Genomic DNA, 15,503 nt, shown 5'->3' with positions numbered 1-15,503 from the left:
GTGTCTCCCTCTCTCTCTGACCCTCTCCCACTCATGCTCTGTCTCTCTCCTTCTCTCAAAAATGCATAAATGTTAAAAAAAAAATTTTTTAAATACAAAAAAGACTTAAAAAAAAAATTTCTAAGCTCTGATCATCAGTCTTGTGCAGTTGCCAAGCGACAGATAAATTTTCCTTTATCACTTTAACATTGCCCTGTGACCCCTCCTGGCAATCAGAAAATAAATAGAGCTAAGTTATAGTGTAACCCAGCTGGGGAAGGACATGGCCTGATAAGAGAAGATGTGACTTTACAGTAAAAGGAGCTGCAAGGCCATCAACGTGTCAGTGGGAGCAAGGAGAGTACCTTTGGGACTATATTCTGAGGATCCTGAACAAGGGGCAAATGGAAAATAAATTTGGATAAGGGAGAGTTTATCGATTTGGGAGCACTCACCAGGAAGAGATAAATGAATGCCCTGGAAAGGACCCTGGAAAATACGACTGTCATAATTCCATGATGGCTCTTAGAGGCTTGAAGAAAGTGGTGGCCCACGCTGAAAGAAGTAGAAATAGAATTGTCATGGCAGATGGTGGAAGCAGGGAGCAAAATGCTCAGAAAAGTGGCATGCTAGAGCGGTTATGCACGTAAAGCTGGAAACTCCACCAGATGACAAAGTTCTGATTCAAATTCTCCATTTATGAAAGTGACTAGGAATTATCTGGTGAGAGGGGTACCAACCTCACTGGTGGGCTCTCCTCCATACCTCATGGCTGATGATAAAAGATGCTGTTACCAAAATAGGTTCAAAGATAGCAACAAAGATAACTGAATCTTGAAACAATAGAGGCCAGGTAGCAGCATCAGAAGGGTGCAACTGTCTTACTGCGTGGCAAGAATGGAGTGAAAGCCAAAGGTCTTGACCTACAGAGAGCTCTGAAGATGATTAATAGAACATGGCACCCCTCAGGGGAAAGACAGAAGCTAGCCAATGAAAGCATACTCAATGAAAACGAAAAGTCAGGGATGGATGAACACAAGGCTGAGAGCGGCAGCCTCTATAAAAAGGTTCAGTCTCTTCCCCTGTTTCTTGACTTGAACCAGTTTATCATTCCAGATCCTAGTGGTTGAAGGAGAGCTAGGAACACCAAGAGGGAGGACCCTGTAACACCACAGTGAGAATATACAGTGATGCACCCATGCCCCCAGCAATTCTTCTCCAAAGAGACCTACGGCCATTCCCTTGGGAAACCATACACTGAAGAAAAGACAATGCCTAAATATTTTGAAGACTGTTGGGCACAATTATCGATACCTAGGAACCCTGAATATTATTATGGCCTTCAGTTAGAGTAGAGGTATACAGGAGCCAGGTAATGAATGGAATTTTTGCCCAGATCTGGCATACAGCAGGTCCACTGAGCACATGGACCAATGTGGTGGTTGTTTCCCCACTCCTAAACCTATAGTTGGAAAGGACGTATTTGGTAGTTAGTATAACACCCACATTGGTTCTTGGCCTATGGGATAAGGGTTATGAAAGTGCGAAAGGCCACAAGGAGCCTTTGAAATTGCACAGCCAATATATTAAATAAAAACAATACAGGAGAATGGTAGATATTAATGCCACTTTTGGTTCCCATCATATCCATTTAATTCACCATTCATGTGCCTCCAGAGACCCAACAGCTCCTGGAGAATAAATAATAGACCACTGCAATTGAACTCCCAAGTCATAACTATAATTAGAGCTGCTGTACCGCATGTGGTGTATCTTTACAAGAACAACGCAACATGACCTCAGGGAACTGGCTTGAAGTGGTTGATATGATGTATGTGTTCTTTTCCAACCTTATCAGAAAGTAAGATTAGAAGGTGTTTGCATTCACTTAGAAAAAATAATAGAAAATATTGATAGTCTTCCCCCAGGGCTATGTTGTCTTTTCTACCCTCTGTCATAATATAGTCCTAAGAGACTTGAAATGTTTGGATATCTCACAAAACACAACACTGGTCTACCGCATTGATGGTATTATGCTAATCGAGTTAGATTGATAAAAATTGGAGGCCTTGGTGAAACATGTTTACTCCACAAGAATAAGAAGAAAAACCCTACGAATTGTTGGGGATCCACCAAATCAGTAAAATTTAAGAATTATGGGTTCCAGAGAATACTTTTTTGTGTCCTGTTTAAGAAATATCTGCCATGGGGTGCCTGGGTGGCTCAGTCACTTAAGTGTCCGACTTTGGCTCAGGTCACAGCTCGTGAGTTCAGGGCCCGCATCAGGCTCAGTGCTGACAGCTCAGAGCCTGGAGCCTGCTTTAGATTCTGTGTCTCCCTCTCTCTCTCTGCCCCTCCCCCCCTCTCAAAAATAAATAAAAACATTTAAAAAATTAAAAAAAGAAATATTTGTCTATTTCTCAGTCATGTTTTCTTATAAAAATATTTACTATTTTACTTTCATATTTAGACTTATGATCCATCTGGAATTGATTTTTTTTGTATTTTGTTGGTAAGGAAGGTGGTCAGCCTTCATTTCTTCTGTAGTGTTAATAAATATCCCCAAGTTCTTTTATTGAACCCCTCCCTCTGCAAAAACAACTTCCTACGTTGCTCTGCAGTATCACCTTTGAAAAGTCAAATTACCTTTCATGTGTGCATCTTTTTTAGGTCTCTCTCTCTCTCGACCATTTGCCTATTTTCTATCTTTGTGCCAATAGAACACTGATTTAATAACTATAACCTTTTAATAGGTCTTAATATCTGGCAGTGAAAGTACTCCCGTTTTTGTTTGTTTGGTTTTTTTTTTTGAAATTACCTTGGATATTCTCTGCCTCTGAATCTCCATATGTATTTTAGAATCTGCTTATCAATTTCCTTTCAAACAATCTTCTGGAACATTACTGAAATTGCTTTGAATCTATAGATAAGTTTTAGGAGAAATGACATTGTAATCCATAAATATGGATATAGCTGCATTTATTTAGTATTTATTTTAATTTCTGTCAATGTTTTGCAGCCAGTAATGTTTTGTATCACATCTTTTTATAGATTTATTACTAGGTATTTGATGACTTTGGGTACTATTATGATTGTATATTTTATGTGTCATTTTCTATTTATTCTCTGGAATACAATTAAATTTTGTATATAGTCATTGTATCCAGTGACCTTATTAAATTCACTTATTAATTTAAGTTGCTGATAGATTCTTTTGGATTTTAACTGTATATAGTCATATGTCTTATGAATGACAGTGTAATTTCTTCCTTTCTGATCTATATGCCTTTTATTTTTCTCCTTTATTGCATTGGCTGGAGCATCCAATAACAAGTTAAAAACAAGTGGTAATAGCAAATATGTCCTTGTTTCATTGCTTACATCAGGGGGAAACATTCAATGATTTAAGTATAACATAAGCTGTAGTTTTTCATAGATGCCCTTTATCAGATCAAGGATGTTCCCTCTATTCCTATTTTTCTGAGAGTCTTTATCATGAGCAAATGTTTAATTTTATCAAATTCTTTTTTCCACAACTACCAAGATGATCATATGAATTTTCTTTTTTTTTTCCCCCAGTTATTCTGATGAGTTATATTGGACTCTCCCCCAAATACCCATCCTTCCACTTCTGGAATAAGCCCCACTAAGTCATGAGTATCCTTTTTATATACCACCTGATTAAATTTGCTAATTTTGTGTTTATGATTTTTGCATCTATGTTTATAATGGAGATTGATAAACCAGCCTCTTAAAGTAACATTTTTTTCCTTCTCATTACAAATGCTTTAGAAAGCCAGAAATTATATGATCCCAAGCGTGCTTTAGGATGTTTATTTTGTAGTGTACAGGATATAGAATGGATTTATGCAGGAGATGGGTGGTGAAGAATTAGGGGGCTACTGGAGTATTAAGAGAAGAGCTTGGACCAGTTTGGTTCAAGTAGAAATGAAAAGGAAGCATAGACTCCCCAGTGTTTAGCTCCCGATTAGATGGAAGGGTAATGTTGTGAAGTAGAGAAGTTAGGAGAAGTTGATTAAGGCTTGGATAAGAGCAAAAATAATGAGTTGACGCGGGGTAAAATCTTTATCTTCATTGTAATTATCATCATCGTTTGGATCCATACAAAGGAATGACTGCAATCTAAGAAATCGCAAATGCATGAAATTACATGATTGGTTACTATGTCAAGGTTGCTTTGTAGCTAATTTTTAAAATTATTTCCATTCACAATCACAAAAGGTTAGATAATCTTATTTACAATGGGATCCATACTTCGTAACCTAATACAGCACATTTCGATACAGATTGCGCTGTTCAATCCCTTCACCACCAGGTGGCGACGAGCAGCCCACGTCGCACTCCTGGTTATCCCTCCTCTTCCTAGGCGGACCGGCTCCCGGGAGCGCGCACGTCCAGGAGTCCACGCCGATTGCGGGAGCTGTGGCCGCGCACGTCGGTCAGCTGCTGTTACGCTTCAGCACGTCGTCCATCCCCCCAGAAGACCCAGACCCATGTGGAAGCTGGTCCCCGTGGCGGGCCCGGCCCGAGGTAAGGGCGGAAGAGCGATTCCCCCGGGACTGTTTTCCCGGGAGCAGTTGCCGTGGGGAGAGGGGCCCCGAGGAGCAATGCTTCCGGTTCTTCTTGGCCTTCTCCCCGCCTTCCGGCGCCGCCTTCGTTCCCGCCCCGGGAGGCTGCGGAAGCGGGGTGTGGGGACCGCGGTGTCTTCCCGGGCGGCGCGGTGCTTTTGAACGCGGCTTTTGCGTGCTCGGTGGAGGGGGCGTTGGGCTCAGGACCTGTCAGGGGCGGCGGCATCCCTCACCCGGCCTACCGCCTAGTGGTCGGGGGTTGGGACGGGCTGTGACCCGGCTTGCAGGCCCTGCCGAATTGAGCCTTGGCCGGCCACTTGTTGCGTCCTCTAGTGTTTCGAGCTTTTGGCGAAACACGAGAATGAAGTTAACGCAGGCTAGACCGCGTGATGGCAACAGATGACTTTTGTCTCGAGCGCATTGTTCAATCTTGCGAAAAACCGGCCATGACTCGGGTAAGTGGCAACCACAGGAAAGCGTAATTTCAGTTTTGTTTTAGGGCCCTTTTTGTCATCAGAACTGACAAAGTAGATGTTTTTTTCTGCCGTGTATTTTCAGCCATGGCAGGTGGTTATGTCCCGTTAATTGGTTGCCTGGTGTGTCCGAGTCCTTGTTGAGCGGCTGTAGCCTATGATTAGGTGTCGCCCTTAGGCAACATTATGATGGGCCAAAGACCTACCTCAGTTTACTGACAGTGTGTGAAGAAGGCCAAAACGAATGGTTAGGAAAGTAAGTACTATAAAGACTAAAGATGAAGGCATCACCGTGGACTTGGAGCCGTGCTGAGGTAGAACGTAAGCTGTTGGTGGGCGAGTACGATTCAGTTGCTTTCCAAGAACAGCCGTGCCCTGTGGCTGGCTCTCAGAGTTCCTGTAGCCAAGGTAGGTAGCAGTACAAAAATGCCTCTATCGTCAATGGCCAGCATTCTTGACTTTTAGGCGAGTTTATCTGCCTTAATTACCCTACCACTCCGGTAATGGACTCCTGGGTTCGCATACAAAAACTCTACTTAGCTTCCAACAAAATGCTTTTGCAACCCATAATTTGTGATTGCAACATTAACAAAACAAAACAAAACTAATAACATTTTCCCGCTTGTTTGAAATGCTATCTTTAACGTAAAAACAAAATTCCCCCCAAATACACACTTAAATCAGGGCTGAATTTTGCATTGATCTATGTTGTTTCTTCCTGATACCATACATTTTAATTACTATAGCTTTATGACATAGCTTACCATCTGGTAGGGGAGGTTCTGTAATATTCATATTTTTCTTGACAGTTTTTTACATTTATTTCCCAGTGGATTTTTGAATCTATTTATCAGGTTCCAGACGTAGTATTGTGATTTTTGTTGGGTAATGTATGAAATGTGTAAGTTAATTTGGGCAAGCATTGACACTGCTTAATATTGTTTTCTCTTTACAAAATTCTAGAGTTTTCCATTTATCTAATCTTTTGCATTCTTCAGTGAGACTTTACCAGAAAACCCAAGTTTGATTTATATAAAGTTGATTATTAACATTTAAATAGTAAAATAAGAATATTGAAATATTTGCCTGCATATATATGTGTATCTGGATGTGTGTCTATACATTTACTTTTTTTTTTTTTTTTAATAGAACCATTCAGACTGTTGACTGGTGTTGAATACGTTGTTGGAAGGAAAAACTGTGGCATTCTAATTGAAGGTGATCAGTCAATCAGTCGAAATCATGCTGTGTTAACTGCTAACTTTTCAGTAACCATGCCGGTATGTTACTAATTTTATTTCACTAGTTTATATAGTAAGGGAGTTGAAATTACAGGATTACTTTGGTGGGTATGTGAGAGAGTTTGTAGGATTTTTAATTTCATAAAGGTGTTCTTTAAATGTTAAATACTTAACATTTTGGTAGTCGTACAAATGATACTCGTTTAGTTTGATATTTGAAGTTTCTGTTCCCATGTTTTACTCTGTTGTAGTAATTTAGAAAGTCAAAGGAAGTAGAACACATTTATTTATACTTACTTGATGAACATTACGTGTTTACTGTGTGTCCATCAATGTGCCAAGCCTGGCAGTGAAGCAGTGACAGACTGTCACACTCCTGCTTTATTTAAAATTTTTTGGGGGAGGGGGGCGCCTGGGTGGCTCAGTCAGTTAAGCACCCGACTTCGGCTCAGGTCATGATCTCACGGTCCGTGAGTTCAAGCCCCGCATCGGGCTCTGTGCTGACAGCTCAGAGCCTGGAGCCTGCTTCGGATTCTGTGTCTCCCTCTCTGTCTCTCTCTCTGCTCCTCCCCCATTCATGCTCTGTCTCTCTCTCTCTCTCTCTCAAAAATAAATAAACATTTAAAAAAAAATTTTTTTTTTTAAATGTTTATTTTTGAAAGAGACAGAATGAGAACTAGTCGGGGAGGGACAGAGAAAGGAGACCCAGAATCCGAAGCAGGCTCCAGGGTCCACGGGGCTCAAACTCACAAACCACGAGATCTGAGCCAAAGTCAGAACTCCTGTTTTATTTAGAGAGTTTGTAAGCCATGTGAAGATAGGCATTTCCCATATAATGTAGGTTTTCACAGTGGGAATTGGTTTGTTTTATTAGGAAAAACAGCTGTTGCTTATGTCCCATAGCTCCTTTGAATGGCTTTCAGTTTGTTTTGGTTGGTTAGTTGTTTTAATTACAACTCTGGGTGTTGAAAGTAACACATATAAATATATACATATATATATATGCGCTCATAATGCTGGTGATAATAAGAAGAAAAGCCATTATCTTGAGCAAAGACTATCAAATGCTGGATCTGTTCAGTAATATTTAGGTTTTGTGTCTGTATTCTTTTAGGTATAGAAGATTATTGTTAAAATTCCTAAAGGGAAAATAAAATTGTTACTGCAGGTTAGAGACTCTACCCTTTTCTCATTGGACCATTTTTTACTATGTTATTTTGATAATGTAAAAAAAAAAAAAACAACCCTTAGGAACGAAGCTGTGAAACAGACTATACAAAAACAAGGAATTGTCAAATGTGTGAAATTCAGGGGTCAGAAAAATCTCCACTGACTTACAAAAATGCATGTTCTAAGAGGGGTGATCCTGGAATTAAGATATTTGCCATTAATTTCTAGCTGAGTGATGATTCTATGCAGGTAACCAAAACAATAACTATTGCCTAATGTGTTAGGAAGTTAGCCATCTATCAATTACCTATTCAAAAGTTACCAGCTTTTTATTTTGAAACCTTTCCCCCCTGAGAATTGTATTTACTGAGTGGTAAAAGACTTTAAATTAGGTATTGATTTTTTTTTTTTCCCCCAGAGTCAAACAGATGAAACTCCTATATTGACAATAAAAGATAATTCTAAGTATGGTACCTTTGTTAATGAGGAAAAAATGCAGAATGGCTTTTCCCAAGCTTTGAAGACCGGGGACAGAGTTACTTTTGGAGTGTTTGAAAGTAAATTCAGGTAAGGATTTTTTTAATTGATACTAAAAATGGATGGCTTTGCTTTGCACTACTCAAATTTTAAAGGACACGTTATTTATAGATAATAAATTGAAAACTGTCTAATTTAGTTCCTTCTTAGCATGTTAGTGAACTTTGCATCGTGTGTGGTTAGTGCTCTTTGCCAATCATAGGTAGTGCCAAGGGTGAATAAGAGTGTGATTGGTCTCTGAGGACCTTAATGGGAGCTACGTTTGTTTGATTCCACATCAATGAAAGCATAATGTTAACTTTGATCATTGTTTTTCCTAAGTGCAACTTAAGACTTAGGAAGTGATAATTTAATAAATTAGGAAGTTTAATAACACGTAAAAGTTAAAATAACAGAATGTGACATGAGCTTAAAGTTTACAGTACTATAAGTTGCCCTCTCTGGAGCTATGATAATACAACTGTATGTAACTTATTCTCATTTACAGAGTAGAATATGAGGCTTTGGTTGCATGCTCTTCTTGTTTAGATGCTTCTGGGAAAACTGCTTTAAATCAAGCTATATTGCAACTTGGAGGACTTACTGTAAACAATTGGACAGAAGAATGTACTCATCTTGTCATGATATCAGTCAAAGTTACCATTAAAGTAGGTTGAATGCCTTGTTATTATGTTAAAATAAGTTCTTGAATTTAAGCTTACTCTCCCACTATACACAAGCCATTTACTTTACAATTATCAGGGCTGTTCGTTGTGGATTTATATATGTTAATCCATGCGTTTGTATACCATATAGGCTAGAATGACTTTTCAGGTAACTTGAAAAGTTACTCTTATTATTTGAGGTAACTCTTATTATTTGAGACAAGCAAAAGCACATAAAATTATATTTCAGGTTTTGATTTAGCATTTTAAAAATGACTTATGGTATACTTTTCACCAATAAGTTTATAGTTGATATCTTCAGTCTAAAAGCAAAGTGATGGAAGTCAACTGCCAGTCTCCGAAGTTAGCATCTCTAGTCTCTTCTATCAGATTGTCTTCCTCCAGCTCATCTCATGGTCTCATGCTCTCTTACTTAGTTTCTATTTTCTATAATGCCCTAATCACAGACTTTCTAAGTTCTTACCAGTTAATATTATCTTCACAATCTAGAGACATGTATGTAGGTACACACCATTAGAAGGTGCCAACTCTTCATTAAAGCAGTGATATATTTTGGTGTGTTTTCAGATTTTGCATCTTCATCAGATTTGGTCGTATCCAAAGCTAATTGAAGAATGACATTGGGAGGTGATTTGTCTCCTTTTAAACAGGTTGACTCTAGATAATGTGAGATTGTTTTAGGTTAGTATCTATAGTGAAAAGCAAAAAATATTTAGATTCCTTTATTAGATGCAAAAATCCATTAATATTTAATGTAATTAGAATATAAGTATTTTAGCTAAACAGGTATCATAGAGAAAGACTTGCTGCTTAGATTGAACCTCAGGTTAAACTTTTATGTTGGTGGGGTTATCTCTGATCAAGGATCATTCCATATTTGCAAGTTTATGAAATAGATTTATAAATTCAGAGTGATTAACCAATTTATGCTAGTAAATCAAAATGTCCATTTATTAGCTTACCGTAAGGATGCACCTTTATAGTGACCACGTATTTATGTGTGGACTTCCCTTGAAGGTATTAAGGTACCTGAGAAGTGAAACTTAGGTAGTCATGCTTTCACTTGGTGGTTATGAAATAAGAGCAAAGGCAGTTGGAAGGTCTTGAGAGAGATTTACTGAGTCTGTGACAGACCTGGAACTAGCATTCATTCACCAGAGTACACACTATTCCAGTGAGTGGGATACTAATGGCAGCGGTTATTAGAGAGTCACTGGATATACACCATCATTGACTTGTAGAGCAGTCCTTTTTCAGATACTTTTGATCAGTCATGTGCCAAAAAAGAAAACCTAGTTGTTGTATTCTTTTTGGGGTAAATTATCCAAAAGTACAAGTTATCTTATATTTTTAAAATCATTAAATGTCAGAACCCAAAGGAAACTTAAGGAACATTCAGTTCAATTTTTATTTCCTGAAGAAGAAACTAAGGCGTGACCAATTAAATCCTTTGCCCAGGATCACATGTATCAGAGCTTACTCAGTCCAGTGTTGAGTTGCACATCACTGCTTCCTGCCAGAAGTCAGTTATTTCACTCACATTTGAGGTTGGTGTGTTCAGATTTCATTCTTGAGAGACACCCTAAGCTGCTTGCTCATATTTAAGTACTACCTCTTGTTATTAGAAACATATTTAGAAATTTTTCAGTTGTTTTATTCCCTAAAGTTATGATGAATCTTGATTTTTATATTCAGTGGTATTTTCTAATCTTTTTCAGGTTTTGATATATTTGATGTTGATAGTTTAGTTCACTTGCTATTTGCGGTTTCTCCACCCCCACCCTCCCTGATCTCTGTATATTTTGAGCTTTTATCCCTCCCCAAACTGTTACTCTTTTATTTACTTTCTCAAAAATACTTGAATCCATAGTTACAATCTGTTCAAAAGGCATTTTTTTAGGCAGAAAAGGTCTTAAAACTCATGTTTATCTCTAGGGTACCTGATAGACTTAGTCCTATGATCTACTTTTTAATATTTTAATGTCTTTTAAATTGGAATACATTTTAAAATTGATTTATGTCTTATGTTCTGCCTTCCCTAAAGAAGGTTTTTTTTTTTAATTTTTTTTAATGTTTATTTTTTGAGAGGGAGAAAGACAGAGCGCAAGCAGGGGACGGGCCGAGAGAAGGGAGACAGAGAATCCGAAGCAGGCTCCTGGCTCTGAGCTGTCAGCACAGAGCCTGATGCAGGGCCCAAACTCAAAAACCATGAGATCATGACCTGGGCCGAAGTTGGATGCTTAACCAATTGAGCCACCCAGGCACCCCCTCCCCAAAGCAGTTTTTAAATTAATATTGTAATTGGTGGCTTCTTAAAATCAAATCATTCTACAGAGATTTGTATTACTAAAACTAAGTTAGTGGCCAAATATTGATTTGAATTTTATAGATTGTGGCTCCTTTATAAATTTAGAGAGATGAAAGGGAAAACATAATAGAACAGCCCCTTTGTAGTTTCTGGAAAAAAAAAAAAAGAAAAGCTAGAACATGGGTATATGTATTCACATATGTTTTCTTCTTTTCAGACAATATGTGCACTCATTTGTGGACGTCCGATTGTAAAGCCAGAATATTTTACTGAATTTCTTAAAGCAGTTAAGACCAATAAACAGCCTCCACAAATTGAAAGGTATATCCTATGTATATATTTTTAACTTATACTAGTTTATTAAAGGGTATGATAAAGGATGCTAACCAACACCCAGATGAAGACATGCACAGGGCAAAGTATGGGGAAAGGGCAAGGAGCTTGCACACCCTCTCCAGGTGCACCACCCTCCCTGTACCTTCATGTGTTCACCAACCTGGAAATTCCTGTATTGTGCATTTTAAATGTAATATGTACAGAATGTGATAGCACTGATTTTATGTAGTCTTAACATAAATTATAAAACATATAAATGTAAAACATAAAAACTCTTGAAGACTGTTTCAGGATATAGCGTTCAATTTTACAAAGTTTTTTTTGTTAGTATGTAAATAACGGTTTGTTGTCTTCAATCTCAGTGAGTGAAACAAATGTGACATATATGCCAGTATTTTATTTTTTAATTTAATTTTTTTTTAATTTACATCCAAATTAGTTAGCCTATAGTGCAACAATGATTTCAGGAGTAGATTCCTTAATGCCCCTTACCCATTTAGCCCATCTCCTCCTCCCACACCCCCTCCAGTAACCCTCTGTTCTCCGTATTTATGAGTCTCTTATGCTTTGCCCCCCTCCCTGTTTTTATATTATTTTTGTTTCCCTTACGTTAATCTGTTTTGTCCCTTAAAGTCCTCATATGAGTGAATTCATATGAGTTTTGTCTTTCTCTAATTTCACTTAGCGTAATACTCTCCAGTTCCATCCACGTAGTTGCAAATGGCAAGATGTCATTCTTTTTGATTGCCGAGTAATAGTCCATTGTATATATATACCACATCTTCTTTATGCATTCATCCATCAATGGACATTTGGGCTCTTTCCATACTTTGGCTCTTGTTGAGAGTGCTGCTATAAACATGGGGGTGCATGTGTCCCTTCGAAACAGCACACCTGTATCCCTTGGATAAATACCTAGTAGTGCAGTTGCTGGGTTGTAGGATAGTTCTATTTTTAGTTTTTTGAAGAACCTCCATGCTGTTTTCCAGAGTGGCTGCACCAGCTTGCATTCCCATATATGCCAGTATTTAAACAAAATAGTTGAAGGACAGCAAATGGCACAGAGGTACAGTCCAGAGGCCACATGTTCCAGTGCTTGGCATCATGCATGCAGGACCCCTGGAACTGTGTGGTGCAGCAATGTCATTCTGTGGAGTCACATAGTCCTGGGCTAGACTATTAATAGCACTGTGGCCTTGGTAATGAGCTTATTTCTTCTGAGCATCAGTTATCTCCTTTGAAAAATGAGGTTAATATTTGTCCTGTATTTAAGTATTTAGGAGTGGTATTATTTTAAGTAATAGAGTATACAGAGTCTGAGGATGTTGCCTGGCACCACGATAGGTGCTTGTTAAAAGAAATGTTCCTAATTGCAATAATATCTGGTAGGATCCGTAGTAACTTTTATGATGATGATGCTGCTGGTGATGATGATTTTAGATAACTGCTAAATTTGTGAACCACCCGACTAAAGGATCTATCTACCGTATATATTGTTTTTCTGATGCTTTGAAGTAATATAAAGCTACAGTTGAGGAGGAAAGATGTTTGGATTTTTATTTTCAGATTGCATGGTTGAATTGCTGGTGACTGTAAAAATGAGTAGGTGTTTTTAGTCAACCTAGCACATGAACATGCTTGGTTAAAATATATGTCTCTAGATTATAGCGTTTAGACATAATAGGTATACTTTATAAACTCATCTGAATCTCTATAGGATAACTTTGAGTATTTGAGGCTTTAAAAATCTGAAATGTTATGCAAGTTAAGAATTGTATTAGTATTTGTAAAATATCGTTACATAAACTATTTTGCCCAACACAGGTTTTGTGTGTGTGTGTGTGTGTGTGTGTGTGTGTGTGTGTGTGTGTGTTTTAGGGACTATTTATACCTGATAATATGTGTCTGCTTTATTTTTTTTATGTATCTGCTTTTAAAAGTAACTGAAAGACATTTCTCCTTGTTTTTATTTTTCCCTTGGAAGGTTTCTTTTATATTGAGGTTAACTGATAATGTATTGTTTTTGGACTCTAGAAAGAGGTCCTTAGGTATTAAAATAGATGATTCTAAAACCTTTTTTGAATCCTAGACCCCTCTGAGAGCAACAAAACACTAGTCTTTCCTCTAGAAACTTCACTTACATACTACCAACTTGCAAAGTATTTCAACAGAATCACATTTTTTCCTGAAGCCTATTTGTGATCCTCCCTGGGGAACCCAATAAATCCTATAAGTAATGATCTTTGCTACAGATAATAAACAATTATTAATTCTGTATTACTTGGGATTGGAGGGGTCTGATAGGTTTCTACTACTGATAATACATGTTTTATGGTCTTGAAGTTTTTAGGTTTAGTCATTGATTTCTACTTATTGTTCAGACTCACTTAGGTGTGTTTAACCTGGATCTGTTTTTGAATTTAGGTTCGTCATAAGTTTTTCTGGCTTTAATTTGTGACTGTATTAACTTAGATGATTATAATAAAACTTCTCAGCTATAAGGTTATTCAGTAATTTCTAATTCATTGTTAACCATGAAAAGCATTTACATTAGCCATGTTTGATAATGGCAACTGATCAAATTTTAATATTGTTTTAAAATATGTAGTTTTTTGCCTTACTAGATTTGTGTACCTATTGGGATCCATTCTGATATCCTTGTTGAAGTCTTATTTGACTATATACTCAGCTATCAAATAGAAAAAGGATTAAATTTAAATATTAAATAGGATGGGTTACAAAAGGTTTATGAAATTGTGGTGGCTCTTTAATAAAATGTAACTACCTCTTAGTTCTGAAACATCATTATCACTGGATTTAAAATAAGAGTATAGTTTTGGGGTATCTGAGTGGCTCATTTGGTTAAGCATCTGACTTTCCGTCTTGGCTCAGGTCATGATCTCATGGTTTGTGAGTTTGAGACCTACATTGGGCTCTGCACTGACAGCACAGAGCTTGCTTTGGGATTCTCTTTCTTTCCCTCTCTTTGTCCCTGCCCCACTTCCTCCCTCCCTCCTTTCCTCTCTCTTTCTAAATAAATAAACTTTGAAAAAAAATTGAATAAAAAGTATATTTTTAACCTAACAAAAAGTACAATTCTATTTAGTGCGGTTATGTCTTCATCTTGGCACTGTTACTTACTCAGGGTAAGACAGAGTTTAAGCTTCATGTACCTGACATGATTTGTGAGATCTTACTTGCCTGTATTGTCATCAAAATACCAATGCTGATGAAGTCATTTTTAGAAGACTCCATTTAAAAGTACTGAATTTTGATTATTTATACTTTATTAAAGGAAGCTCATTAAAATATTGTATATTTTGTGAATGTTAAGAAATGACCCCTTAGAAAAGAGAAGGAGTTACCTTTTGTTTTAATTTTTAGTCTCTCATATTGTGGAGTGCCCTCTCAGTTACTATATTTCAAATAACAAGCATTGTGTTTGGGAAAACACTGTTGGGAGAAAATTAGTATATGCATTCATATGCAACTTGCTGAATGTGCCAAGAATACAAGGCCCTGACCACCCTCTATACCCAGACCATTTCTCATGGTTTGCAGTGAGAAGCCTTGAGGGAAGAAGGAATGTCCCTCCAGGCACAAAGAACAGGTCTCCTTAGAGCTTGCTGTGAAACTCAGTGGATTCTTAAGTTCAGTGTTCCTCTCTCCTGTAACGCAATCTACTGTTTGTGCCTTTTATACTGTACCCACAGGACTGGTCTGAGAGGAGATATGCTACAAATACGCTGAGGCTTGCTGCTCACTTTGTCTCTGACCCAGCAGTCTTGTGTCTTCTGCCCACACCCAAGAAACAGGAACAGGCTGTTGGCTTGTAATCAAATATCAGACCCAAGAAACATGTTAGTCTGAAACAGTCTTAGTTTAGGAAGTTTATGGAGTTGACTATATGTAATCAATCAAAATTCAAGGCAAAGAAATTTAACATATAGCAGAAATTTTTTACTGGCGATAAAACCTCACATTTACAAGTTGTGTATGTCAGTGTAATTCAAGCCTTTTAAAGATCACCAAAAGAAAGCTGAATAGTAAGTTCTTATACAAATCATGAACATATGCCTATGGGACTAATGAAATAAAGAGCCATCCAGATGTTGGGCAAATGAACATTGTGGCTTGAGATACAGTATCTTTGGCCAGAATTGTATGTGAATTGAGAAAAATTCTGTATTTGGATAATCTTGAGA

At 37.6% G+C, this 15,503-nt stretch overlaps 1 protein-coding gene across 4 annotated transcripts in view; it reads left to right on the top strand.

Annotated features, from left to right (window-relative positions):
* The first annotated feature begins 4,389 nt into the window (after window positions 1-4,389).
* Window positions 4,390-15,503, top strand: part of NBN (nibrin) — a 50,968-nt gene continuing 39,854 nt past the window's right edge. The window contains exons 1-5 of one of the 4 annotated variants that reach the window (XM_060610854.3): window positions 4,390-4,530; window positions 6,191-6,321; window positions 7,871-8,019; window positions 8,477-8,636; window positions 11,180-11,283. In XM_060610854.3, coding sequence (XP_060466837.3) covers window positions 4,494-4,530; window positions 6,191-6,321; window positions 7,871-8,019; window positions 8,477-8,636; window positions 11,180-11,283 — 581 coding nt within the window. In that variant the 5' untranslated portion in view covers window positions 4,390-4,493. Of the gene's footprint in view, window positions 4,531-4,570; window positions 5,024-5,046; window positions 5,450-6,190; window positions 6,322-7,870; window positions 8,020-8,476; window positions 8,637-11,179; window positions 11,284-15,503 lie in introns of those variants that run through there. The other 3 variants (XM_060610853.3, XM_078441692.2, XM_060610855.3) reach the window with 3 other exon arrangements.

This window comes from Panthera onca, chromosome F2 (assembly GCF_046562875.1).
Source record: "Panthera onca isolate mPanOnc1 chromosome F2, mPanOnc1 haplotype 2, whole genome shotgun sequence".
In the NCBI taxonomy this organism is placed as follows: Eukaryota; Metazoa; Chordata; class Mammalia; order Carnivora; family Felidae; genus Panthera; species Panthera onca.
The sequence above is the reverse complement of the archived record's forward strand: the minus strand, read 5'-3'. Positions and strand labels throughout refer to the sequence as shown.